Source organism: Leishmania martiniquensis, chromosome 35 (assembly GCF_017916325.1).
Source record: "Leishmania martiniquensis isolate LSCM1 chromosome 35, whole genome shotgun sequence".
Lineage (NCBI taxonomy): Eukaryota > Euglenozoa > Kinetoplastea > Trypanosomatida > Trypanosomatidae > Leishmania > Leishmania martiniquensis.
The window spans coordinates 1174504-1200764 of NC_090170.1; the positions used below are offsets into that span (position 1 = coordinate 1174504).

The 26261-nt window shown below is 57.4% G+C and overlaps 9 protein-coding genes across 9 annotated transcripts; all 9 read right to left on the reverse strand.

Annotated features, from left to right (window-relative positions):
• Positions 1-257: 257 nt before the first annotated feature.
• Positions 258-1934, reverse strand: LSCM1_01054 (uncharacterized protein; the record flags this gene model as incomplete). The annotated part of the gene is made up of 1 exon (XM_067318680.1): positions 258-1934. The coding sequence occupies one exon, from the start codon at positions 1932-1934 to the stop codon at positions 258-260; it is 1677 nt and encodes a 558-aa protein (XP_067174785.1).
• Positions 1935-3199: 1265 nt separating this feature from the next.
• LSCM1_01055 (uncharacterized protein) lies at positions 3200-4342 on the reverse strand (the record flags this gene model as incomplete). Its single annotated transcript, XM_067318681.1, has 1 exon — positions 3200-4342. One exon carries the CDS (start codon positions 4340-4342, stop codon positions 3200-3202), a length of 1143 nt encoding a protein of 380 aa, XP_067174786.1.
• A 3820-nt stretch (positions 4343-8162) lies between these two features.
• On the reverse strand, positions 8163-9596 carry LSCM1_01056 (uncharacterized protein; the record flags this gene model as incomplete). Its single annotated transcript, XM_067318682.1, has 1 exon — positions 8163-9596. One exon carries the CDS (start codon positions 9594-9596, stop codon positions 8163-8165), a length of 1434 nt encoding a protein of 477 aa, XP_067174787.1.
• A 2440-nt stretch (positions 9597-12036) lies between these two features.
• Positions 12037-13278, reverse strand: LSCM1_01057 (uncharacterized protein; the record flags this gene model as incomplete). The annotated part of the gene is made up of 1 exon (XM_067318683.1): positions 12037-13278. The coding sequence occupies one exon, from the start codon at positions 13276-13278 to the stop codon at positions 12037-12039; it is 1242 nt and encodes a 413-aa protein (XP_067174788.1).
• Positions 13279-15626: 2348 nt separating this feature from the next.
• On the reverse strand, positions 15627-17009 carry LSCM1_01058 (uncharacterized protein; the record flags this gene model as incomplete). The annotated part of the gene is made up of 1 exon (XM_067318684.1): positions 15627-17009. One exon carries the CDS (start codon positions 17007-17009, stop codon positions 15627-15629), a length of 1383 nt encoding a protein of 460 aa, XP_067174789.1.
• A 1327-nt stretch (positions 17010-18336) lies between these two features.
• Positions 18337-18762, reverse strand: LSCM1_01059 (uncharacterized protein; the record flags this gene model as incomplete). Its single annotated transcript, XM_067318685.1, has 1 exon — positions 18337-18762. One exon carries the CDS (start codon positions 18760-18762, stop codon positions 18337-18339), a length of 426 nt encoding a protein of 141 aa, XP_067174790.1.
• A 1291-nt stretch (positions 18763-20053) lies between these two features.
• Positions 20054-21475, reverse strand: LSCM1_01060 (uncharacterized protein; the record flags this gene model as incomplete). The annotated part of the gene is made up of 1 exon (XM_067318686.1): positions 20054-21475. One exon carries the CDS (start codon positions 21473-21475, stop codon positions 20054-20056), a length of 1422 nt encoding a protein of 473 aa, XP_067174791.1.
• Positions 21476-22269: 794 nt separating this feature from the next.
• Positions 22270-23070, reverse strand: LSCM1_01061 (uncharacterized protein; the record flags this gene model as incomplete). The annotated part of the gene is made up of 1 exon (XM_067318687.1): positions 22270-23070. The coding sequence occupies one exon, from the start codon at positions 23068-23070 to the stop codon at positions 22270-22272; it is 801 nt and encodes a 266-aa protein (XP_067174792.1).
• A 1032-nt stretch (positions 23071-24102) lies between these two features.
• Positions 24103-24918, reverse strand: LSCM1_01062 (uncharacterized protein; the record flags this gene model as incomplete). Its single annotated transcript, XM_067318688.1, has 1 exon — positions 24103-24918. One exon carries the CDS (start codon positions 24916-24918, stop codon positions 24103-24105), a length of 816 nt encoding a protein of 271 aa, XP_067174793.1.
• Positions 24919-26261: the final 1343 nt, after the last annotated feature.

The window sequence follows — 26261 nt, forward strand, 5'->3', positions numbered from 1 at the left end:
AGAGACAGAAAGGGCCAAAGGGAAACACACACACACACATACACACACATCACGGAAGAGCTGAGAACAAAGCAGCAGCAACAGGGGTACCGCCGCATAGTGAGACGCACTCACACGCAACCACACCATGTGCAAACGGTGCAGCATCCTTTTCGGGTGCCGGACAATGTGTGACGTTGTGTGCGACCGAATATACCTCGCTCGTATTGGCGTCGTTGCCGTCATCCTCGGCAACGCAGCCAGTCGGAAACGCTGAACTACCTGAGAGAGGATGCTGTGGCAGGCACAGATACTTCGAACTCTCGAACGCCATTCCGCTGTGGCGTGTGCGTCGACGGCATCTCCGTCATTTCGTCCATGATAACAGGGGCGTCCGCCGAGTAGGAGTTGTAACGACGCTGCAGAATAGCCTGCCCTATGCGGCAGCCCGGGTAGTAGCTGTCCTCCTTGTCGTCCGACAAATCAGATTTGCCGCAACGAGAGCACAAGCACCTCATCAGGAGACGCCCGACTCCGAGCGGGTGGCCACCAAAGCCGTGCACGGCGGCAGTGAAGCTGTTGAAGTTTTCCTTACTCCCAAAGCAGTCTTCGTACTTTTCGATAAACCCACCGCCGTTCTGCTCCTCCTTCACGAGGGCCTCGTAGTGCGTTGGAAACAGCTCCCGTTGCCCGCGTACCGCGGCGACGATGAATTCGTTGTCCATCCAGTCATTCGAGTTTGGGGAGTCTAGTGCCCTCTTTACTTCCTCGCTCAAGATCGTAAAGCTCTGCGTGCAAAGCAATTTATCAAAGAACGCGCGCGTACCCTTAAGCAGCTTCTCATTACGCAAGTACCCGCGCTCACCCTTCAGGACGATCTCACCAAAGAGAGACGCATAGTACGTGAGAAACAGACTGCACAAGTCGCGTACCGTCTGGTCCTTCGGATGCCGCATCCGCAGTATTGACAGCCCTGTCCGCAGCGCGCTGAGCTTGCCAGAGTGCGGCAGATGATCCCGTGTCTCGTTCTGGTAGTCGACACGCTCGCAGACGCCGCCGGGTCCGAGGTGGACCGCCACCACTGAGTCCAGTGACACACGTGCGACGTGCGGCAGCTGGGATGTGAGGATGCCCACCAAGTACGGCGGCGGCGCTGCGAGCACGTCGAGCAGCGATGTTGGCAGAATCGGAATGAGAATGTGCATCCAGTCGAAAGGGGCGACGAGTGCCTGGAGCGACATGACGACATTCGACACGATCGAGAAGTTTGGACCCACAATGATGATGTGCTTCTCCAACATGAGGTCCGCCAAAATGGAGAAGAGATCGTCCATGTTGGGGAAGATGACGAGCATATCGAGCGGCGCCGTGTCAATAAAAGAGCAGAGGCGATCGTAGGGGCGAGTGAACGTCAAGCCAAGATCTAGCGGAGTGTTGAACATGCCCCCCGACGGGGGCGTGGGGCACTTGCACAGCGCTTTCACTAACTTCTGCCCTCCCTCGTGCCCGTTCGTGACGAACAGGTAGGCGAGTCGATAGAAAAAGTTGCACCACGGGTACGGTGAGATGGTCACGACTGCCTCACCATTCACAAAAGCCGTTGTGTGCCCATATTCGCGAACGCCTTTGCTATCTGTCAAGACGAACGTGTAGCTAAGCTGGTCTACTGTGTACGAGGTGCCTGCGTTCGCCATCGCAAATTTGCCTAGATTGGGGTACCGCAGCAATGACGTGGCCGGCGTGTACGGGTAGGACCAGGAAATCTTGACGACCTCCTCCCCACTTGCGTGCCGCTCCAGCCGCATTACGAGGAAGCAGTTAATGCAGCTGTGCTCATTGCCTTTGTTGTAGAATATTTGCGACTTGGAAGTGAAGGCCGTCTCCTTCCTGTGATAGCCCACGAACGACTCGTGCAGCTCCTGTAATTGGGGGCGCAGGTCGATCGCGGCATCCATTTTTTTATTGTAATCTTTCAACGGGAAAAAACGTTTGTGGGCCGTAGTCGAAGGAGAAGAGTTGAAGAATCGCAGCGCTGCCAGCAGCGTCCTTCGCCAAGAGTGCCTCGATCATATTTTTTTCAGCACGCCTGTGCGGCGAGCCCTGCAAGAATGAATCATATATATATATGTACACACCGTAACAATGGCCGTTGTCAGAGACCAGTGACGAGGTGATGAGGCGACCCTCCTCATAAGCTGTAGCAAAGCAAGGCTGTGCCGACTCAGTCGGGTACCTGCGGTACGCACCCAAAGAGGATATTGCTAAGACGTGCAGAAAACAGCGGAGGGAACTGGGCAGCGATGACGTGATGGCAGGTCGGACTGGGTACTCGTATTTTCCATTTTTTCCCCTTCTTCGTTAGCAACGCGCCCGCTGTCTAGATCTCACCCACGTTTCTTGCCCGTCGTGATCGGCGGCCTCCTTGCTTTTCTTCTAGCCGTGATGGCAGATGCTTCTGTAGCGGTACCTTTGCCATCGTTTGCAGCTCACGAGAGAAACAGGATACAGACACGCCCATGTTGCAAGAGGGGTAGTACGTCAGCAAATCGCGCTTGAGTCGAGACAACGCTTCCGTGTGCAAAGAAGAGAGTGAAATTGGGGGAGGGGTCCCAAGCAAAGCTTGCAGGAGAGCGCTATAACGCGCGCACAGCCGAGACTTACGGATGGCTACTGACGTTAGTGCTCAGCGGGCGCGGAACGTGTATTGTAGTGATGCCACAAGCAGCCAAGGAAAGGCTGTGAGTGCATTCATGAGAGGGAAAAGTCGCGCTTCGTCACGTACACGCGCCTCCGCTCATCTTGAAGCCTCGTGGTGCGAGGCCAAGAAGGAGTGTGGGGAGGGGGGAGGCTTGGCCACAAAAGGTGCTGAGCGTGGGCACCGCTGCAGCATGTAGTTCGCTTTGGAGTTGGGAGTGGCACGCGGGTCACCACGACAGCGCCGCGACACTATCGAGAGCGACCACGAAAACGAGAGCGTCAAAGAAGAAACGAGTCAGAGTGCTGACGGAGAGTGAGGGCAAGAGACCTTTTTCCTTTTGCCGCGGGCCACCGCCAACTAGCATCTGAGGAGGCGAAATGTGTGGATAGTGCGGTCCTGCCTCGACCGGAAATCATTTTAGCCTCCGCTGTCTTCCATCAACACTTCCTCCGCGCCTCCCGGGACCCCCCACCATATGCAGAGGCGCCCACACACTGACCCACGTGCCATCCTTGGCAAAGATCACTCCTCTGGAAGGACTTCTTGTGTCTCGCCCTTTCTGACTGGCGAAGGCGATGAGGATGCTGAGAGGGCGAGCGTGCGCTTCTTCTCGATCGCCTCGATCTGCACCTCAAACTCTGTGTTCATAGGGTGGGTCTCGCGACCCTGTTGGAGCAGCGCCACAGCCTCCTCCAGACGGTTCAGATGGAGCAGAGCGAAGGCGCCGTGCAGGTAGCCCTGCACGTTGCCCGAAGCCTCCACCGCCAGCTTTGCACAATCGGCGGCCTCTGCAAACTTCTTCTGACGCACGAGCAAGCCCGCTTTCAACGCCAGCAGCCCGCCACGACGCGACGCCTCCTTGACGTGGGTGAGGCCGGCGTTTACGCAACGCACAGCGTTGTGTGTGTCCCCGCAGTGCAAGTTCGCCATAGCTAAGCCCGCAGCCACTTTGACAAACATCGTGATATCCATCGGCTCGTATTCCTCCCTGGAAGCCATTATCACACCGTCTGCGCGTCGCTCTGAGGGCAGGCCGGCCTCGTCGTTGCCACCGGTCAACCCACTCGGTGCGGCAGGCTCCGGCTCTCCTACGGTCACGAGACCATCGTACACTTGCGCGCTGGAGGTGCGGTGGTGCCCTGCCGTCACCCCAGAAGTCGCCTCTGCGGATGGAACGGGTACTGGAGCGGGGGACGAAGAGGCGGACGGTTTGGCGGAGCAGCCGCTGCGCTCCACCTCTTCAATCATGGCCCGGAAGTTGTCCGGGAAATTCGACACGAGCTCATGTGCCTGCTCCCCAGCCGACAGGGCCGACGAGTTTGGGTACAGCAAGTAGCTGAGGGGCCGCTGCGCAATGACGTCCTTTGCGCCATATTCAAGCAACAGCCTGTTGAGGTGTGGTGCAATGCTCGGCGTGGGGCTTTTATTGTCGATCAGCTGCAGTATCTTGTTGCCGATCTCGACAATAATGTCCCGCGATGTGCTCCCCTCGAGGACCGCGCGCTGCTCTTGGAGACTCTCTTCAAGGACCTCTGGGACGTACTCTTTGATGCGCTCATCGCGCGTCTGAGGCTTGCTCCAGAGATTCGTGAAGAAGTCCGTCTTATTCACGCCCAAATTCAGCAACGGAAGAAGGGCGCGCGCAGTCCTGCTGGCTTTGAACATGATGCTGCTTCGTAACCCAACCAGTGCGACGCACCGCTATACCTTTCTTTATGTGTGTGTGTGTATGTGTATGTGAGAGAGAGGAAAGCAGAGGGACATGGAGAGCAACGAATATGCAAACGCAGCGCTTCAGCCGGGTAGGCCTCTGCTGCCCCAAAGCTGGCATGCATCATCTTCGGCTACGTCATGTCCGAAGGCTCTCCGCCGGTTTCGGGGAAGTGGAGGATGACGACGGGAAAAAGATGTGGGGTGGGGTGGGGAGAGCCCCGCCCTCTCCCGCCCCACCGCGGCGACGCAAAGCCGCTCTTTTTTTTTTTTCAGAACAGCTCAGCCCACTTTGGGCGAATGCCTTTTCGAGACGTTCGTAAGGCACCCGCTCGCACCAGGAGCACTTTTTTTTTAGCCGATCGCCGGCTGTATTGTTAGTGACTGGTGCCTTTTTTCCTTCAAGTTCGCTGGTGATACACGCGTTTTGTATTCTGTTCAATCCTCTATGCTGTACCTGTGTATCACACGAGCCACACGTCACTTTCTTGAGACGAACGCGACTCCCTTTGTCTCTCTGCCACACGTGTTAGAGGTGGCCCGCGCAGAGGTCCGCGCACACGTCTCGTGCTCACTAGAGTCTAGCAGAGAGCATACATCTCATAGGCACGCCTTTCGGCCGAATCGGTGCAGCAATCGATCAGCGGGATTCGCGGGCAGCCTTGCTCTGAGGAAGCCCCCAGCCGCACGCTCCTACCAGCTCTCCATCGAAAACAGATGCAGATGGCTTGTCCTCTACACCATCGCCTTCACATCTGAAGTTTTCCTCGTCTCTTGCAAGATTTGGTGCCTCGTGGAGCATGAAGGGAAAGAAACATGACACACGCCAGAAAGTCGAGGGCACTTGTCGCCACTCAGCTCAAGTGCTCCTTGCCTGTATCACGCTCTCCCTCGATAGGCCCGGCATGGTCACGGACAAGGCTATCCGCCTTCGCCCCAATCCTGTGGCGATGAAGCACGTCGTTGCGCTCTCGCACATGGGCCTTGTAGTCACCGTAAGACCGGGGCGGGGCATCAGGTAGCCGAGAGAGAGAGTGCGAGTGAGAGGAGATGATTGCGCAGAGCCTTCATGACGCCATCTCTGTCGCGAAGGAAGTGAAAGGCGCATACGTGCGGGAAGCGCAAAAAGGAGTCGCCTCACGATGCGAGCGGTGCTTTGCGGGGGGAGACGCAGCATTGCTCAGCCGCAAGATGTGTTCTGGGATGCTTGCGGGCACGGACAGCTCTACCACCACCACTGTAATCTGCAGGTGCAACTCTCTGCAGGTAATGGTAATAAGAAGGTCCCCCAACATCGTCCTGCGTTGCTGCTTCTACAGCTCTGCTGGCCGCTGTCTTGTAATCCCCGCCACAAGGACAGTTCCAACGTGAAGAAGCCGCCACACATCATCACGCCCGTGCGTGCAGATGGCTTACGGAGCACCTGGTGCGAGTAGCTTGCGCCGCCCCTCGCCCGGCCGACAAACACACACCCATCCGCACACACACGCTTACTCCAGAAGAGGTATGGGTGAAAACCTTGCAGCTTTCAAAGGGAAGCGAGCAAAGCTTTTGACGCCGCAGGCGCAGTGCCCACCGGTGCTGAGGGTCTCCTGCCCCGCGCCCAGTGCCTCTTCATCGCATTATAAGCTCGTTCCATGGTCGCCTCGTTTTCACTATGTATAATGCGGTATTCTGTCGCTGCACAAATGTTCGTCACCAGCACAACGGGTGCCGCTCATCTTGAGACTGTCGTGTGCGCTCCCTTTCATCACCCAGATGAGTTGTACAACTTTGGCGATAGTGCTAAAGATCGCATCTTCGATCTGGCGATTCTCCTCGCCGAAGGAATGGACGAACAAACGCGACAGACGCTTCACCAGCGTGTATTTCCCCGGCAATGTTGTTCGATCCGTCGCCGGCGGTACGTACGGACCTCATTGAGGGACTGCGGTGAAGCAACGCCCTGGCAGTGGCGGTCGCCGCCCGACGCCGCTGGGTGACTGTCAGACATGCTCCCTCGCGGCCGCCAAGCCGGCATCCCCCGCCTTTGGTGAGGAGAGGGACATCAAAGCGGGTCGCAGGGAGCCACGGCGCCAGTTGTCGAAGAGAAAAAAAAACTGCAAGAGCTACGCTACGTCGCCGGCGGGGACGAAGAGGGCTGAGTAGCACGGCGCTCTCGGTACCGCCTCGGAGGCTCCGGCGCGGCGGTGCATCACCGTCGGCCTTACACTGTGGTTCACTCACGCGCGAAAAAAGGGAAGACACTTTCAATACGAAGGCAGGGCTGGCGATAAGCGCGCACAGGCCGCGATGACGGAGGGCCATTGCCACTGTTTTGATTGCTTTCTCCCCCCCGCATACACGGTTAGGAGCACCGTGACGCGACAAGAGAGGCCAGGTGCCAAGCATCAACGACCGCTCTGCCGACCTTTCGCAAGGACGCCGCCGCTCCGTGAGCGGCGGCGTCAACGCGCGCCGAGTGCCTCAGCGCCAGTCTACGCATGCATGTCAGTGCCCCATGACCCCCTTCCGGGACGAGTTGGTGAATTGCGAAGCAGAGGAGCTGATCAAAAAACGTAGCATCATGCAAAGAAACGGAGGGAGTCCACGTCCATGAAAGCGGTATTCGGTTCGTCTGGAGGCCGCTGTCAAAGGAGGACAAAGAGCTCAGCAGCGTAAGAGAAGCGACAGAGAGAGAAAAAGAGAGTGAAAGAGCTCTGAGCCCTGCGCGGAAGGCTTGCTGAGCGGCACCGTCCCCTTTTTCTCTTCACGGATTTACGCACTCACAGCCTCATAGCGGCCAAGAGGGTGTTTGGTAAAAGGGGGACAGAGAGTCAGGCTTGCATACCACCAAGAAGGCCTACATGGCCCATCTGTGGGGGAAGTGGGGGGGGGCAGGTGGAACCCCCAAAAAGAGAGGAGACAACAGCATCCATCACCTCCATCGGGTGTTGCACCTTTCCTCCCTTTTCACCACCCGCCTGAGAATCGGCGACATGTGAATAAGGTGCCCATGCACGAGCACACAGAAGCGCGCTGGCATCACCCTCGCCGTCCCCCCTCCACCCCATCCCTCTTTTTCCCCCTTTTCTTTTCCCCTTTTTTTTGCACCTTCAAGGAACGTTTAGGTAATAAATGTGAAGGCCCGTGGCAGAGGCAAATCAACGGTAGATGCGCATCACAAGGCACGCCTTTAGGAAGGCTCGGGAAGGGAAGGGAAACACACGAGGAGGAGGAGTGGGGAGGGCGGGGGTGGAGGAGAGAACAAAAGCGTCCAAAAGAACAGCGCCCAACACAGCTACACAGAAGACCAAGAAGGAGAGCCACCCACTGGGATGGTAATCAAAACGCGAGCAGGAGGTGCCGGAGGGGCTCTCAACAAAGTCGCGGGGGAGGGAGGCGCAAGGCATGGCATCTCTGAGACGCCGAGGGCACGACCGCATCCCGAGCAGCCGCACAGCCAAGCACACAGGCGCGCACCAACGCAGCGTGCACATGGATGATGCCGAAGGGGAACGAGGAAATGGTGCGCAGCACAGATGGCAATGAAGAGAGAGAGAGAACATCCACGAGACGGCACCACGTGTTCTTAAGCGAAACTGCCAAACAATTCTCTCAGACACTGGCCAAGCGAAAGCATCCCACCTGTCGCGTGTGACGCTCCGAGCGGAGAGCACCAAGGGTGTGCCGCTGCTTTTCCCAGTCTCACTCTTTCATGGCCAACCTCCCTTCGAAGCTGGTCTCGAGATAGCGGACCCTCTGATATACACTTACCAAAATAAATAAATAACCCTTACTGCGTCGCGCACTCGACTTGCTGCGCACCACCACCGGCCGCATTTCCTGCGGAGCGGCGAGCGCTGCCGCCGCCACCGCCGCTGTACCCACCACTCTCTTGAGAGGCCCATAGGCTGCGCTTCTGCTCCTCCAGCTGTTCCCGAGACTCGCGCATTACCCGCGCCTTCACCGTATTGCCATGCGACGCGTCAGCGTCCCTTCCAGGCGCACCGAGCGCCTTCTTGATGTGCTCCTTCTGCTCACTATTCAGTTTGCTGGGCATTTTGAGGTGCGTGAAGATGTACACATCGCCGCGCTCCCCGGAGGTGCCGGGCAGGCCCTCGCCAGTCACCTTAATCACCCCTTCTGGCTTCAATATCTGATCGGCCGATGTTTCAATATTGACAGTGCGGCCATCGAGTAACTTTAGTGGCATGTGAAGACCCAGAAGCGCCTCCTGCAGCGTCACATCCTTGTTCACAATGAGGTCGTTGCCGCGGCGTTGAAACACACGGTGAGGACTCAGCTCGATATGCAGGTGCATGTCCGCAGGCGGCGCGCCGGGGATCGTCCCGCCCTCGCCTCGCACCACGAGAGTCACATTCGACGGCACACCAGCTGGTATCTCCACCGTGACATCCTGCGATACGGTGCGGTAGCCTTTGCCGTGGCACTTGGGGCATTGATCTTCCGGCTTCGCCATGGAGCCGGTACCGCGGCACCGCGGGCACTCGGTGATCGTCTGCTGCACCATGCCAGGCCCCATTCGGTGCTGCTGGACCACGTGCCCGGAGCCGTTGCACTGGGTGCAGCTTGGCTTCTCGATTCTGCTTTTGGTGCCGAAGCCGGCGCAGTCCGCGCAAACCTGTGGGCGGTTCACGCGCATCGTCTTGGTCACGCCCTTGTACACATCCTCGAGCGTCAGCCGCGTCCGCACATCGAGTGGCTGGAGGGTGGGGGTTCCATGGCGACCGCCTGGGCGGCCGCTGAACATGTCACCAAAACCACCCATGCCACCCATTCCGCCGCGGAAGAACTCGGCAAAAATGTCCTCGGCAGAGCGGCCACTTGCGCCGAAGCCACCCATGCCAGCACCACCCATGTTCGGGTTCGTGGCCGCCTCCGATCCGTACTGATCATAAATCTTCCTCTTATCGGGATTGCTGAGCACCTCATACGCCTCGGCCACCTCTGCAAACTCCTCCTTGTTCCCACCCTGGTCCGGGTGGGTCTCTAACGCACGCTTCCGGTACGCCTTCTTTATTTCTTTCAAGTCGGAGTTGCGATCAACGCCGAGCATCTTGTAGTAGTCCTTGCCACCACTGGAGTACAGACGGACAGGGGTGGTGGAGGAGCAGGTGCTGGAGCCGGCGGATGCAGCGGTGAGGGGCGCGACAGCACTCACGGCGCAGGCTCTGCGCGCAGCCGACGAGGAGAGGTAGCGAAACATGGCAAGCTTTCAGGCACCTTAGACAGCGGGTGAGAAGACTCCTTGATGATGCCCACGCCAGTGTTTTTCGGAGCAAGTCCACTAAAGGTCTGCAAAGCAACTGCGGTAGGGGAGGGGGGACAATGGAAAATTGGCGGTGATATCCGGCTCGTGAACGGCACGAAGGCCAAAAAGAGAGAGGCGCGTACGACTCTGAACTGCTGCGCGTGCTGTGCCGCCCCCTCCACTCTGTTTTTTTTTCGTATAGTCGGCGCCCCTTCAGGTTTGGTGTCGAAAACTAAGGCGAAACACGGTCGATTCGCTTTTCAAGCTTGACAGTCTATACGCGCGTGTGAGAGTTCTGCCGCCTCTTCCTCTCCTTTCCCCTCACTCTCACCCGAAAAAAAAAGGGAACTCTACCGTAACGCGCACGCAAACACACACACACACAGTGAACCGGCGGTGTGCGCCTCTGATGGCGGCAACAGTACCACACGCTTCCGCAGAGAGACCAAAATGAGAAGGGGTGCAGGTCACGAGGGTCCGCGCAGACTATATATGTTTAACAGAGTAATTAGGGAGAAGAGCCTGTAAGAACGGCAGGCGAAGAAGGGAACAAGAAGGCAAGAAAGAAGAGAGGCGGCGTGGGACTGTGGTGGTAAAACGGGTGGGGAGGTTTAGAGGTGAGAGTGGGGTGTATGGGCGGAGAGGACACGAGGAAAGCGGTGATATTGTGAAAAAGGTGCCTACGTGAAACACAGGAAGGCACCAAAGGAACCGACAATGGCAAAGAAGTCGGCGTTATGGCAGCAGCCGCTGCTGTTGTTGCTATGGGCCGAATCTGAAGGCCCGAATCCCGAACGTGCTTAAATGTGGGTGGTGGCTCGTTGCGAATGTGGCTGTATGCCGCCGCGTCTCTGTATGGGAGACCGCTTCACCTGTCGACGTTGTGAGGAAATGAACGAGGAGGAGGAGGAAACGAGACCTCTTTTTTTTTGTCGGTTGTTTCTCCTCACGCACATATTTGAAACGGGAAGCGAGATGGGGGTGCATACAGGCGAGAAAGGGGCAGACAAAGAGTCGTCGAAGGTGAAAAAGGCTGGCCTCGAAGCAGAGAGGTTTCGTATGCCGTGCAAGACTGAGCGGTGGCCTCACTCTGACCCTTCGCCCAAGGGAAAAGCGAGTGGAAAGAAGGACTGTAGACATCACGACTAACCAGAGACCCCACACTCGGCGCCGGGGCGCACACTGCAGCTAAAGGAGTACGCGAGTGGCAGCAGTGATACAGCAAATCCGTTGGCCTGCTGAACCACTTACGAGCCTTTCCTAGAGTCACTCGAAGTCATGTGACATCGCCCGCCTTGGGTATGCAGACGAACGCACTATCAGCGGCCACAGCATACGCGCCCTAACACGACGTAATTATGTGAGTGGTAGCCAAAAGTGAGAAAACGCAAAGATCGAGCTGACCGCCAGCAGAGCGCGAAGGCCTCCGCAGATTCCCAAATGCGAAAGAAAGAGAGAGAGGGAGAAGGGGGAGGACGGAGGGGGAGGGAGCCGTCTTCCACGAACGGCAGACCCCACAGGACACGGATATGCAAGACGACATAGAAGCTAACATGTGCGTCTTTGCTGCTGTTTCATAGGCGTAGAGAGCAGCCGCCTCCCTCCCTCCGCCACCCTTCTCCTTTGTGTGAACGTCTGTGTAGATCTTAATAGTCCAGGCCAAGAAGAAGCGCCGTGGTCTCGATGGCGTATAAATGTTCCCTCGTCCTTATTTATGGTGAGCACGCCCGCCCCTGGCACCCACGGAGCTAGCCTCGATATCAATACCGCCAGCCCCTTCCGTGAGCGCAGAGGGAGAAGAAAACTGAAGGCATGTGCTCAAAATTGCCAGAGATTGGTGAGCCCCCCCTGTGCGTGTGTGTATGTAAGGCGGGCAGCCAGCGTACAGAAGGGGGCGTCAGAGAGGAACGAAAAGATGAGAGGGCCCGGCGAGAAATCCCTTCCCAGTGTCTTCACCGTTGCTCAAGCACGACTCCAGCTCATCTGCGCGTCACTTATCCTTCACGATTCAGATAGGCCGGGCCACATTCCCTCTTTGAGATTTGCTTTTGTGGAAAGTCAATGCTTATGCGGTGCCAGCGCGTGACCCTTGTCACGCCATCGGGAAAAAGGTATATCGGGAGCATACACGAGAGAGAAGAAAAGCAAGCGGGCTGGCAGTGGCCACTCAAGCGAGACATCACCAGAGGACGCCCTAAAGGGCGTGAGGGCCATCTGCAACGCTGTCGCAAGAGAGAGGGAGAGAGAGACAGAGAGAAGCCCCAAGCAGTGATATAAAAGCAAACCAAAAGTTTCAACCTGTACAGAAGGGGGGTGCGCGCTCTACTTCTCGAGAGAAGGAGCTCGCTCGACACCCATTTCCTCCTCCCTTTCTTTTCCTGCGTTGGGAGGTACCTCAGGCGTTCACAAGATGCGCGCGGTGGTGGCAGTTCTCACTTCGATGGCTGCCACCGCAGTGCTTGCACGGGTTCGCGCGGAAGCAGTTGGCGGTGCTGTGCCCTAGCTGGCCGCAGGCGTCGCACTTTAGGAGTTCAGGGTGCTTCTGGAAGCAATTACGGGCCGTGTGGCCTGTAGCTCCGCAAAAGGAGCAACGCATGTTGCCATTCAGCTTGCGGAAGCACTCCGTCTCCGTGTGCCCCTTACTACCGCAAAAGCTGCAGACCCCGCCAGGGCCGATGTACCGCTCCAGCCAAGCTGTGTTCACCTGAGCCGGTTGGGCGTCGGCCTCTACTGTCACCGCATGTCCGACACCGTAGTGTTGCACATACTGCGCCGTCAGCCGCTCGACCGCCGCCTCTGACACTTGCTGCGTTAGCGACGGAAAGTACGTGGAGAGGAGGTGGATATGCCGAACATCGTCGGCTGCGTACTCGAGGAAATGCTCCGGCAGCGGTCGCGTATCCCAGACAGGGCGGTCACCGACCATCATGGCTGTTTGCACAGCGGAGTCGCCCTCCTGTCGGTGGATGCCGGCCACACTCTTGAGCACGTACGTCATGCCAGATCGTCGGTTCACGCTGCGCAGCTTCCATTGCACGGCGGTAAAGAGAAGCTGCAAGTCCAGCACGCGCTTTGGCACCAGATTCATCTGCGTGCTCAGCGCCTCGATGTCGCGTCGGCAGTCAAAGAAGAGCTTGCGAATCGCCTCATCACGGAAGACAGGCTGGATCGCCTCGGTGAAGACCGGCACAGACAAAGAAAGCACGTCGAACAAGAACACGACAGGTACCGCGTCACTGCACGTCTGCACAAGCGAGATACGTCCAAGCTGAGGCGTCTTGATCGCCTCAGGGGTGCAGAACGCTTCCACGTCGATCGCGATCTGCCGGCTGCGCTGCAGCACCCCAACAGCTTCGTTGAGCTCTTGCTCGGTACTGATTACGCGGTACGGATATTTCAGAATGGCGGCGCAGTCTCCTGTCACAGGAAGCGAGGATATCGATGTCGACAGGCTTGGCAAAGAAGTTATTCCTGGGGTAGGCGTAGCCGCAGCACAACTGCTGTTGCTGCCGCCAACGTCATGAATGCTCGACGATAAAGGCGTGCTCTGTGAGATGGTGCACAAGGGCGTTGTCACGGCGCCCCGCGCCAGCCCGCAAGCTACGGCTCGCCCAGAGAATCGGCAACCTCTCATCATCCCAGGTGAGAACTCAAGCACAAGATAGAGAGAGAGAGCAATGCACCTGCAAGGGCAGCCAGGGACTTCCTTACCGTCTCTTGGAAGGCAGCAGGCAAAGTATCTGCACGTTTCGCCTTGGGTACCGCGTATCTCCTCTCCCTCTCTCAAGAAGCCCGATGGCACTCCACGACGCGCAAAAAAACGCACGGCACCGCCGACCTAGGACAGACACGAATCGTCGTAGGACGCGCTTGCTTAGAACACCGAAAGAGGGAGGAGCGTGGCGCTACTTGGGAAACACCCCCGCCGGAAAGAGAACGAGAGGATGAGGCAGACACCAAAGCACAGGACGAGAGGGAGCAGCGCGACTATCGCAAGATTAATAAATACACTACTCGAGACTCCCTCGCGCAGTCTTCTTCGTCTTTTCCTGTCGCTTTCGAGTCTCCACACACTCTCGGAAACTCGATTCTGCAGGCTGTTGAGTCGCGTGTGTCCGGCCGTGCACGGCAGACAAACAGAAAGGGCACCGAGCGGGAGGAGGAGAGGGGATTCGGAGGCGGTGGCACAAGACGGTTGGGGTGATACACCGATACGCGATGCTGCTCAAAATGTCGACAGAGAAGAGAGGGCCCCTTCGAATTGCCGAAGTCAAGACCGACACAGAGAGGGATGTGTCGGTGGATGAGAGGGAGAAATGGCAGAAGACGTAAGCCGAGATGTCTTTTCGAGCCTTCCAGGGCTGCTCGGCGAAGGACGACAGAGGCCGAAGGGAGACGCCTAACCGTCCCGATAGGGGCACGCGCAAAGCGCCGAGGAGGGGCGGGAAGGGAGGGAAGTGCACCCGAAGGAGTAGCCCTCGGTCTGACACAAATGAAAGACGGCTACCGTAGAAGAAAACGTAGCACGACAGAGTAGTGATGAAAGAAGAACAACGGCGACACCACGAGCAGAATGCTTCCCCCTCCGCACACACCCCCATACATTTCCTTCCTTCCCCTTCCCACGTATGAGAGAGGGCACCAAATACAGCGCCGACACACGCACAACAGCAGGAGAACGTCGCCACGGATAGAGCCACCAATGACAGGAGGCCCGAAGCAATGCGGAGAAAGCGGAGGACTGCTTCAGAGATGCTGCCCAACGGTTGCACAGAGACGTCTCCTGATTTTCCTCTGCTGAGTGCGCGCACACCGAGTCGCACGCGGAACGTTTTCCCGAGAGAAGGGCGATACCAGCACGTTAGTCACACAGAAAAAGGGTAAGAGAGGAGACGAAAGCAAAACTCCGAGCGCAGGAAGCGTATGTCCTCTGCAGCTGCGCACTCGCTTTCGAGTACAGCAGGAGGGGAGTGGGCAGGGGCGCGAGGCCTCGACCACAGAGGGGAACGCTCAACGGTTAAATAACGCAACTTAACAACGAACAGAAGAGAGGTGCTGGTGTGTGTGTGCGGGGGAGGGGGGCGTTGAAATGTGCGCGACAAGGCAGCGTAAGTTCAGCGGAGGAAGTCGGCCTGTCAAGTCTGAAAAAGGTGTGGAGAGACCGCTTTGATAGCAGAGGAGGAGGCGCAACTGCACCAGCGCTACGACAAAAAAAAGTTGGCGAGTAGCAGACGAGCTGATGATTCGGCCGCCACATCAATCAAGTGGAACAGCGAAATACGGGTGCACGCACAGAAGTCCACAACTGTCTGCATCTGCGTACGAGTTCAACGGGCAAGGGTATCGGCCATGTATGTGGTCGCCAAGAGGAGCACGACAACCGTGAAAATCAGTGTAGTGGAGGCAGAGAGGAGGATCGAAGAGCAATGAAGATGCAGAAAGGTGGAGCAACCGACAGAAGAGAAGCGATGATAGCCAAGAGAGAGAGAGCAACACAGCAGGGGTGGAAAGGGAGGGGAAAGCACGCGTTTGCAGAGAGCGCTGAGCAGCGGGTAGTTCATACTTTTTTTATTTCTGCGTCTTTTCGTTTCTGTGTCCCTACGTGTCCACCTACTCCACGCAACACCCATCCCGGGGCCTTCACAAGAGCGAGCATCGCTTCCTCTCCCACCATGTCGCTTATCGTAGCGAGGCTTTAAGCTCGGTGCCGCGGCGCAAGTTCCCTGCCAACACCACGGCAATCACCATCACCTTACCGTTTTTTTTTCTTCAGCTGACCTCAAAGTGGCTTTGGTCCAACAAGAAAAATGTGGGCGATATAAATTCTCGAGCGTCACTTGCCCACCGCTAAGCGCGTGCCCACGCCACGACGCGCTGAGGCACGAGCACATACCCGCCATGAGCGCCCACGTCTCCCCTCACAAAACCAGCCCACAACGCTAGCACTGGTGTGAGTGAGTCATGAGAATCCCCTCGTGAGCCCTGCTAGCTCACCGTGAGCATGTTAAAATAATTGCGCACCATAAACCGTCCCAGGCCCTCTTCGTCAACAGCGTCGGCTGTGGGACGGTCTTCTGTCCACGTCTCGAAAGACTCGGGAGACGGCGCGCGGCCGAAGATCCATACCTCCGGCTGCAGCAGCAGGGAGCGCTGCTTTGTGGAAGAGCGGGGCCCTTCATAGTGCAGCACGATCAATGCAGCATCGGTCGGAGCATCCAAGCTTGGGACGGAGAGAGTGCTAGAGGGGCGCTGCATACCCAAGTGCGGCCCCAGCGCTCGCTTTAACCAGCTCCACAGCCCGGCGCCAGAGCCCCCATCAAGTCGAGCAGCGCTGGCACGACTGAGTGGATTGAGCCGACTTCCAAACCACGGGGGTCCTGGTCGCACGCCCCATCCCCACTCATATCGTGCACTCCCGTACACACGCAGCATGCATCCACTGGGCAACAACACGTCCACGTCGCGATTAGTCCACGAGTGTCTCATAACCTCGCGCAAATCACTCACTCGTGACCGCAGCACGGGACTCATCGTCACGACCACGTCACTTTGATCACGTCGAAGTGGAATGACAACGTAATCGTGTCCGTCATACATTTTCGGCGGTTTGGGTACCCGGTAAAACTGGCCTGTCGGCGAGTACTCGATGTACACGTGCCGCAGGCGCCCTATGCCCTCGAAGGTTTGCCGAGCACGCTCAACAAGGTAGCGCAGCGACGCTGGCATTTCCGCCAGGCGAATGCAGTCTCCCGTTCTCCAGGGCGCCTTCATCATCTGAATGTCCTCAGCATGGTCGGCAATGACCCGGGTGTGCGCGAGGAAATCAAAGCTGAGCCACTTGGACAAGGAGCCGCTGGAGCTAAACGGCATGCGTGCGTCGGTGTCGCACCGCTCCTCCGCTTCTTTAGCCGTCGCCAGCTGCGCCGATCGCTTAACAGCGGTAATCTTGCGAGGGTCTAAAGTGTTGCCAAACGTCTGCGACCAGCGCTGAACCTCGTTCAGCAAAACATTGCGCGTTTCGGGCGGCAGCGTATTGCTTCGCACGCACAAGCCGATGTTCTCTTTCGCTGTTAGGGTGACGCCATACGCTCCCTCTGTAGCAGTATCGACGGCGGGGGTACGTTGCGCCCTCTCTTTCTTCCAATCCAGCGGTGACGCGACCGCCTCCGCTGCCAACACAGCACTCTCCGGGGCGACGCGGCGGAGGAACTCCATGTCAGCATCCGTCACACTGGGGTAGGCGGTGCATTCCGGGTCCATCAGCTCCTCTCTCCATTGGTATGCTAAGCGCTTGCGCGTCGCTACGAAGCCGCCGACGACGATGGTCGGCACCGCCAACGCTGTGTACCACGACTGAATCCCAAGCATGGTGATGCGTTCATCTGACGTTTAGGTGCATGTATTGCTGAATTCACTGCTTCTCCAGATACGCATTCACATCAAAACGTGTGGGACAAGGACGTTCCAGCACCCACCCACCGGAGATGAATAGCAAGTACGCGCATCAGAGGTGTCACAATGGCCAAAAAAAAGAATGGAATGGGAGGGGTGTGGAAAAGCTGACTGAATCAAGCAGTGAGAGAAGGAAAAAAAACTGCGGAGTCATACGACAATGGCACTAGCGACCAAAATGGGCATCGCCACCCTCAGGGCCGGTGCGGCAGTCGCTCGCACAGCGCAACGAGCGCGACGTAGAACGGCGACCAAGAAAGGGGGAGGGAAAAAACAGCAGGCGATTCTGCGCGCATCAGCGTAGAGGTGCACGAGCAAAAAGGTGCGTCGCTGCCCCTCTCAGCAACCTGTTTGCCGTAAAACGGAGCGGAAGACTGGTGTTGTACAGACATGGCTGTAAGAAGCGCCACCCCGCCGGATAAGAACAGTCGAACAGGGGCCTCCAACGGCCCCGGCTCCCCCGCTCCCTTCGTCGCTTCCTCTCTCCTTTTGCTAAAGCCTTAGCAACTGCGCAAGCGGAGGAATGAGAAGACCGCAAGCGACGTGACAGACCCCATTCGACCACTGACCTCTTCTGTCCCTCCGCCCCAACAGCGGAGAAGCTTGGTAAAATTGTATTTGGATTGGCTACAGCGTAAGAGCCGGCACACCTCTCTGGAGGAGAGCGCGTGCGCACACAGGTTGAGGGAGAGTAGAACACTTACGGCAAGACGTCTGTACAGCCAAGCGCTTGCTTCGTCTTGGTGGCATGCATGGAGTTCCCTCACAAAACGTACGACGCCATTTTCTGGTGCGTATGCGCAGGTCTGTGAAAGTCAAAATAAAAAAGAGATTTGCCAAGGCAACGAGCCTTTTGGAGAAAGAGTGGCCCTCTCTTAGCTATCAGCCCCCTCAGCACCGCAGATCCGCGACGACGCGTGCATTCGTGAGGGCAGCGCCCCCCCTCCCTCCCTCCTCGCACCGCTTTGCCGTATTGTTTCGAACAGCACACTGCTGTTTAGTCAAAAGCACCAACACCGGCAAGGGCGAGACAAAAGGGATCGGCGCAGCCCCGAAAGACATCGTGGGCGCGTGGCAGTGAGGGCGAGAAGAAGGAAGACAGGTGCACGCATCTCCTGTAGTGCCAGAGAATGTGTGTGCAGGGCCGGCGCGAGTGAACGCGCCCTCGGCATCAGAAGTGTGCGGTGAATGGGAAGGAAAGCGCGACGGGGAGGAGGAGTGAGAGAAACGGCGATAAGGTGCTCTATGCAGTACCCTGCTCCCTCATATCCGCCTCGGCTTTCTGCATCATCATCTGCTCATTGAGCAGCTCAATCTTGTACCCGTCCGGGTCCACCACAAACGCCATGAAGCCACTCTCATCCTCGTAGTCGACAAGAACCTGATGATCCCGCATCTCTGCCACCAACGTCTTCACATCGTCGACGCCAATGGCTATGTGCCCGTAAGCGTCTCCATGATTGTAGGACGCGACACCGTAGTTGTAGGTCAGCTCTAGGACTGTTGAGTTCATCTCGGTCCCGTAGCCAAGAAAGACGAGGGTATACTCTTCCTCCGGGACGTCCCACTTACGCAGCATGGTCATCCCCAAACGCTCCGTGTAAAACTTGACGGAGCGTTCGAGGTCGCTAACGCGAATCATGGTGTGCAGCATACGGCGAGAGGGCATTTTTTTCCGGATGTTTGACGTATTTGCTGGAGCGCTGGAATCGAACTGAGATACGCACAAAAGGCGTGCTTGGGAGAGAAGAAGCGTTTCACGTCGACGATGGCGACGAAGGGTACACAGAAGACCAGAAGGAGCGGCAGAGAGGCGGCGGGTTGAAGGGCTGAGCTGCACGACATCCACGCAAAAGCGGATGGGTAATGTGCCATGCTGCAATTGAGCATCTGTCCGGCCATGGCCGCCGTTGGGAAGGGAGAGAGGAGAGCAGCATGTGGAGAAATCGGGGGCGAAACGAGCACCGAAGTGGGTAGAGAAACGACGCGCGGAGGGAAAAAAAAGAGACAGCCGAAAGAAGAGGAAACAAAGACATGAGACAGACACGCCCACACGACACTTCAGCGGGCGAAGAGAAAGTGAAAGCAGTACGCAAAAGTGGAAGAGGGCGAGGGTAGCGGATGCGAAACGCTCTCTTTCCCTTTTGCCCTCTCGCTCACTGTCGTCTAAGGCGCCTCAAAGGCTGAGGATTGCTCGTCTCCTCGCGTAGCAACGACTGGGCGTGGGGCGCTGCGTGCCAACGCTCGCTGGAGCAACTCTCACAGCGCAGTAGTGTCGCGCGAAGGCGAACGCTCTTCTGAATGTGCGCTCCATTGGGAAGAGCGGCTGACGACATGTAGCAGGCGGCTTCTTCCCTATAGCAATTCAGAGAGGAGGAGTGCAGTGGAGACAGTGAGCTTCCTTAGTGGGTTTCGATGCCTTTTCTGCATCCGCCTACATGACACCCTCAGCGCCCCTGTCAGTCGCGCCGTAATGCATTTCATGGTGGGGGAAAAAAAGAGGAAAACGTGAGGGAATAGGCGAAGAGCGACAAAGAGAAAAAATCCACGGCAGCCTAAGGGCAGTGCGGCGCACAGAGACACTGACTCTCTTCCTTTCTCTCTCCCCGCTTCGCCCTTGGATGAGCATACATACAGGCAACAGCCCCCCCAAAAAACTTACAATCACAGAGAGAAGACGATCACATCGATAACGTATCGCACTACGTACCATAAGATCCCTACGCCAGCTGGCCATGGTGTCGCTCCGCTGTCGAGAAAGCAACGCGTTGCCTTCTCATCCTCACTACGCGCGCGTTTCTCCCCCTCTCTATCAGTCTCTGTGTGTACGCTTTCTTTTTTCGCATGCCCTTCCTGTCGAACAGGCGCCTCAGTCAAACTCCGCGTCTCTCGTCGCTTGCCTGGCGGCAGCCAAGATGGGGGATCAGCGATGTCTCGGCACCTAGAGCGGCACAACGTCTTTACGACCTCAGCGCAGAGGCGAGCGCAGAGTCGCTAAGGAGCTTGGCATCGAGGGGCAGCGGGCCAGACACTTTTTCGATAAATTGCAGTATTTCCGACGCGAATGTCACAATCGAGCCTCGCGGTGACGCTTTCATGTACCCTGCGCGGTTCACAACGGGACTAAACAGGGAGACATCGGTGCACGTCACGTGTCCAGTGCCGCGGTACTCCTTCATCATGTACCATGACGCATTCGTCATCTTCAGCTTCGCGTTGGCGGCCGCCACAAGCGCGGCTTCCTCCTCCGTGCGTTTCTGTGCATCGACGATGGCTTTGACGTCTTCGAAAAAAGAGTACTCCTCTTTGTTTCGCACCCATTCCTCCGAGAAGAGCTGCAGGGATGGTGTAATGAAGTGGATCGGTTGTTCCTTGTTGGTGATTTTGCTGTAGAACATCGACTTTCGTAGCGGGACCATCCACGGATCGAGGACGATTGCACTCGCGATGCTGCTCAATCCTCTATCACGCGTCTCTTGCGTCTTCTCCAGAGCAGCTGCAAGGCACGTTGCACCGCCGAACGAGTGCCCGACGAGGTGGACTTGCGGCTCCATCGCAACAAACTTCTTCACCGTTGACTGGTCGTATCCCATGGCGAGCAGAAGCTCCCCACTACAGACGCGTTTGACCGTGTTGAGCGTCTCTCGGACACGGATGTCTAGCTGCGGCTCGCGATCCTCGGTGGCCCAGCCCACTTGAGTGTTCAGCGGAATGCGAATCTCTCGCCCCGCGTCGCGGCAGTAGGCAGCGCTGCCGTCCATGTGCGTCACGGAAAACACGATAGCCCCGCGGGCAGCCAGGTCCATTAGAAAGGTGCTGTACAAATGCGGATATCCGCTAAGACCGTGGCTGAACACGATTAGTGGGCGATGGGTTCCATCCCGGAGGAAGAGAGACACCGGCTCCGCGTCGGGTCGCATCTTCCTGCGCATTAGTAGCAGATCCTTCAGCAGTACGTAGGGAACCTTGCTGTAATTGGCGAGGCCCACCACATAGTTGCGCTCGCCGAACGGAATGTAGTGGATACCGCGTCGAGGTGAGCCTCCAGTCGTCGGGTAAACAATGGTGACGGGGGGTTGCATGACCCCCCGCTCACCTTGCACCTCCCGCACGCCGGCATTGAAGCTACCCCCAAGCGAGGCGAAGCATCGCAAAGGCTGAACGTAGAAGGCGAGGCAAGTTGCGAGTGCACCTAGACAGGTGATGAAGAGGGGCATCTTCCAGCCCGTCCCGAAACCTAGCGCGAGGCATGACAGCAGCACTGACGAGCAGGCCGGCAGGTAGTGAATAGAGAAGATGTAGTCAGAGATCAGTTGCACTTTGCTCGGCGGTCGGTCGAGTCTCCTCATGTACATCGAGGATTTGTAATTGGGTATGCTCATGGTAAAGGGAGTGAGTGGGTAGGATAATGTGATCGCTTATCGCAGCAGCACAGAGACCAAAAAAAAATACACCTACTCACATGCGTGAACATAAAAACAACGGAAGGGCGCAAGCGAAGCCGTCGGTGTGTGCGCGACGCACCGGAAGGGCGAAGCAGAAGAGAGAGAAAGGTACAGTGCAGCAATACTTGCTTCAAGGAGGAGGGGGAGGGGATAGCAAAGGCACGTGCAGACACATGTGCGTGCGTTCCGGTAACGAATAAAACGAATAGAAAGGGGATGTGAAGGAAGTGAGTGCAATAGCTGTTGCATCCATACAGCGGGTACGTGTCCGCAGCGGCGCCAAGCGCGGGCGACAAAGGCGAGGGTCGCGCATGCCGCCCTGCTGGTGCGTTGAATCTCTGCGCTCGCCTGCAGGACTTGGTGCTATCGCGCCGAACGGGGAGAAGGTGGGGTGAGGCACCGCATCACCGACGCTCCGCACCTTTCTTCGTATGCGTTTTTGGAGAAAGGTGCGTCCTATCAGTGCGCACTGCTCGTTGCATTACCGATTCGCCGCCTCTGTGCTTCTCCTCTTATGTCGCCACCATGAGGATTAATTGCACAACGCAGCGCGCCGTTGTTGTGATGGCCGCATCAGAGAAGGCGACCCATACGCACACACCTGACGCGCACGCACGTTGTCGCTCAACGCATCGTTCTCTCTGCTTCTCTCTCTCCCAAGGTCCACGCTCCTCTTTCAGTGCAGCAGGGTGCCCGATTAACAGTACGCAGCAACACGTGGCAGGTGCCAACTACAAAAATGGAATCCCCACCACGGTGTGCGCCTTGTACCTTTTGTACGCCTCCCCAAAGTAGTCTGGCCTCTGCAGAGTGGCCTCCTCATAGGCGATGCGAGATCGAAAGAAGTACCAGGCAACGCCTGTGTGTGCCACGGCAGAGAGGGGGTTGGCCAGAATCCACTGCGCGCAGGCAGTGCGCCAAAACCATCCAAAGTAGGCCGGGTGGCGGAGATACCTGTAAAGGCCGTGGGTCACGAGCCGATGACTCGGACGCCGCTCGTGCTCGATCATGAGGGAGAAGTTGGAGCCACACTGCAGCATAGACACGACACGGATGCCGTAGAAAATGATAACGAGAAGTGTGAAGAGAAGCGCCGAGGCGGCGTTCACTCGGAAGAAAAAGCCGAGCAGGGCGTGACGGGAAGGGTCTAGCTTCCAACGCTCAGGGATGAGGTACGCCTCCACAACGAACTCCAGCAGCGCTGCGCCATTCGCGATGAGATACTCTGTCGAGTGGCATACCATAAAGGCATCCGGGTGGGTGTCGTGAGGGCGCGTGAGCGCGGCCGTCAAAAACTCGAGGACGTGAAAAGCGATATGCGCCACAAGAATGTAGAGCCCAAGAGCGAACAGAGTGTCGTCGTGTGTGCGCCATCCAAACGCCGTGAGAAGCACACTTGCGACGGTCAGCACGCCAAGCGTGAAGGCGATGAGGGCAGTCTCCAACACCAGGTTACGCTGAAGCTCACGATTCACGCGCCTCACTACCTCCAGCCCGCTCCTCTCCTGTTCCTGTAAACTCGAATGGCTCATGTCTTCCGCCTCCGGCCGCAGTGGTGATGGGACGGGGCGCAGAACCGAAAACAGAGGGATCCGGCATGCAAAACGACAGAGGAAAGGCAGCCCGTGCACTCACGTTCGAGGGCCGTCACCAATGCGTCGGTGGAATCATCAAGTGCTCTATCGGGTATTCGCTCAAGCATAGTGGTGGGGGAGCACAGCCCACGTAAGCAAGATGCACACGCGGAGAAGAGAGCAGGAACAGAGGGAGGAAAGGGCGAGCGCACAAGTGAGAGGAGCATCCAGTCGTCGGGGAAAGGGGGAGTGCGGCGGGGCGACAACTGCGGCCGCGGGCGAAGAGGGCAAGGAAGGAGATAGACTATCAGGTCCCCAAAGCGCGCAGACAACGTCAACGTCGTTGTGGCGGTGGCGAAGCCTCGCGTTTCGCGCCGCCTTTGCTGCGCTGATGCACCGATAACCCGCTGCACTTCAAAACCTCGCTACGCATGCGGACCGTGAGCCGTGATGGCTTCTTGTCTACCGGCCTACGCGTCTCTAGGAGGAGTTCCCTCTCGTTCTTCCTTGAATGTGCCTCACAGCAATACTAATGGCGCGCCAGAGAAAATGGGAGGCGTGGACAACGATTCGCCGTTGATGCAAGGAGGAGGCTAAAGGGAGGGGAGGGGAAGGACTGTTTCCTCTCATGAGCATGAGCAACAGACAGATCCGTGAAGAGAGGAACAGAGGAAGAGATACCCGCGTTCGACCTTCGCGTGTGGAGAGCCCGCAGGGCGGCGAGAACACATACTTCAGCAGAGGTCGGACACGGTCAAGGAAAAACGACACGCGCACTGCGGGTAAAAAAGGCGCGGCAGCAGAAGGCAAATCTTTCATAGAAAAGCAGCAGCACAGTAAGAGAGAGAGGGCTCATAATATCGGTGCAGCAGAGCCCCCTCCTTTATATTTTTTTTCTCAGTGGTTGCCGCGATATAATACGAGCGAGACAGTGCCCGCAGGAGCACATCTCGAGTGCGGCCTACACGCGCTATCCCACCTGCACCCTCGCTAGTTGCGCCACTCATCATGATCATTGCCTTTGCTCTCGCGACAGAAGGCCCACTGCCCACGGTAAAACTCTTCGACGAGCTCATCCGAGTAGTCGTGCACACCGCAGAAAGGCATATAGACCGGCAGACCTTTCTGCCACATCCACCGCGAGAAGCCCGCCTCCTGCAAGGCGCGGCGCTCCGGATTGATGAGGAGACCGGGAGCGGCTACCCACATGGGATCTCGTGTGTAAATGTTGCCGGCGTTAAGGGGTGACCATTCATCGTACTTGATGTTAAACGGCATGGGGATGCCCAGGCGCGAGTTGTGGCCCCATTCGCCACGCGCCTTCATCTGCGCCGGGGTGTGCGCGGCGCCGCCCTGCATCCACTTCAGCCACATTGGGCTAGCGCAGTGGGGAGACTGGCCGCGGAACCAGTGCGGATCCACCGGCTCGACAAAACGCACGAAGAAGCTGCCCTGTGAGCGACGGCTCTGCCAGTACTTATTGCCGTTTTCGTCCTTGCCGACAAAGATCTTCTCATCCTTGCGGCGCCACGGCTCGCCGATGTAGTAGTGTCTACGCAGAGCGCCCCAGAGACCGAACATGCGGAAGTCGTGCATAATCCACCGCCAGCGGGTCCACGTAAAGCAGAGTCGCACCGGGTTGTCGCTCTGGCGATGGTGATGCCTCGGAAAGCTTTGCGCGTCATCGTGCGACTTGGTGTAGACAAAGTTCTTTGAGCCACACTTTGAAGACTGGACAGCCATCTCGCCGTACCTCTTCGCCATGGAATTGCTGCCATAGGCGCCGTAGGTGAAGACGCTAGTCATGGCTTGCGGGCTAGCGGAGTGAGTCGGTGGAATGATGAAGGGCCGCTCGTATGGGCACAAGACACGCACGCAATGCTGACGTCGTATAGGCAGGCAGAAGTCGCGAAGGGGCAGTATGGAGGCATAGGCGTCCAGGCCACGGCGAGACCGCTGCGGTATATGACAGGGAAGAAAGTGGAGATGATATAGCTCGCACTGAGGCACGCGAACTTATTTCGCAGCGACAGGAAACAGGATGAAGGCACGTAGCGAAGAGAAGAGGGTGGGGGGGGGGACGGGGACTAACTAGCACACTCGAAAATAAGTGCCTATCACCAGTCACACGATGCGCCACACACACACACGCACACACAAAGAGAGAGAGACAGACAGAAAGAGAAAGGGGAGGAGAAGACCACGAGACCAGAAACAGTCCTTCAAGGCACAGGGTTGAAGACCAACTTTTGTAGTTCTGCAACCATGTCGAAGAAGATGCGCCACAACGAAAAAAAAACCGAAAGCGGTCGAGCTGTTTGAACCTGTGTCTATGTGTGCGTATGTCCCTCACCCCTACGCCTAGCGACGATTCAGCGAACCACAATGCCAAAGGAGAGAGAGTACAAACCGCGCAGCCATACACACATACGAACTTGCTTGCACCTTTCAAGTGCTAATACAGGTGAGAGCGAGAGAGGAAAGGGAGAAGAGCCGCGGGGAGTGAGAGGGGCCGTTGTATTCCGAATCTCACTCCTCTGCGAATACGCCTACGACGAAGAAGTAGCGACCGAGTAAGACGAGCGCCTATCGACACCTCACCAAGCTTCTTTGAGCTTTCGGTGCGTGCCGTAGCACCACAAAGAGAAGATGAAAAGAAGACAGAGCAAAACGTAAGAGAGCGCACAGCACGGGGTGGTCTAATCGCTGTGAGCCCATCGGGCAGAGATGAGGAGAAGACGGGGTGTGCAGCGCATCAGAACGCGGTGCGTATGCATGGCGAGGAGACAAATATAGGATCGTTGCGGAGAGTGAAGGATGGCGTACAACCCCTAACGAAGTCCAGCCGAGGGTGGGGCTGTGAAGGGACGACCTGTGCAGCGACACTAACGAAAGAACGGAGCCGAGAGCGCCCGCCCATGAGCCACCGTCGGCTGATCGTAGATGCGCGGGTGTTCTCGCCCCATAGAGGTGACTCGCCCCTGCAGAGGAACCTTCTTGCCTTGCCTGTTTTTTCCGTGGATTTTTCCGTTTTGTTTAGAGCGGAAGCGAGCAGGGCGCCAGAAGTAAGAGGATATGTAGTCATAGTGCCGGTGATGCAGTATCGACAGCGCACCAGCTGGCACTTGGTTGCTGCCGTTTTTTTTTTC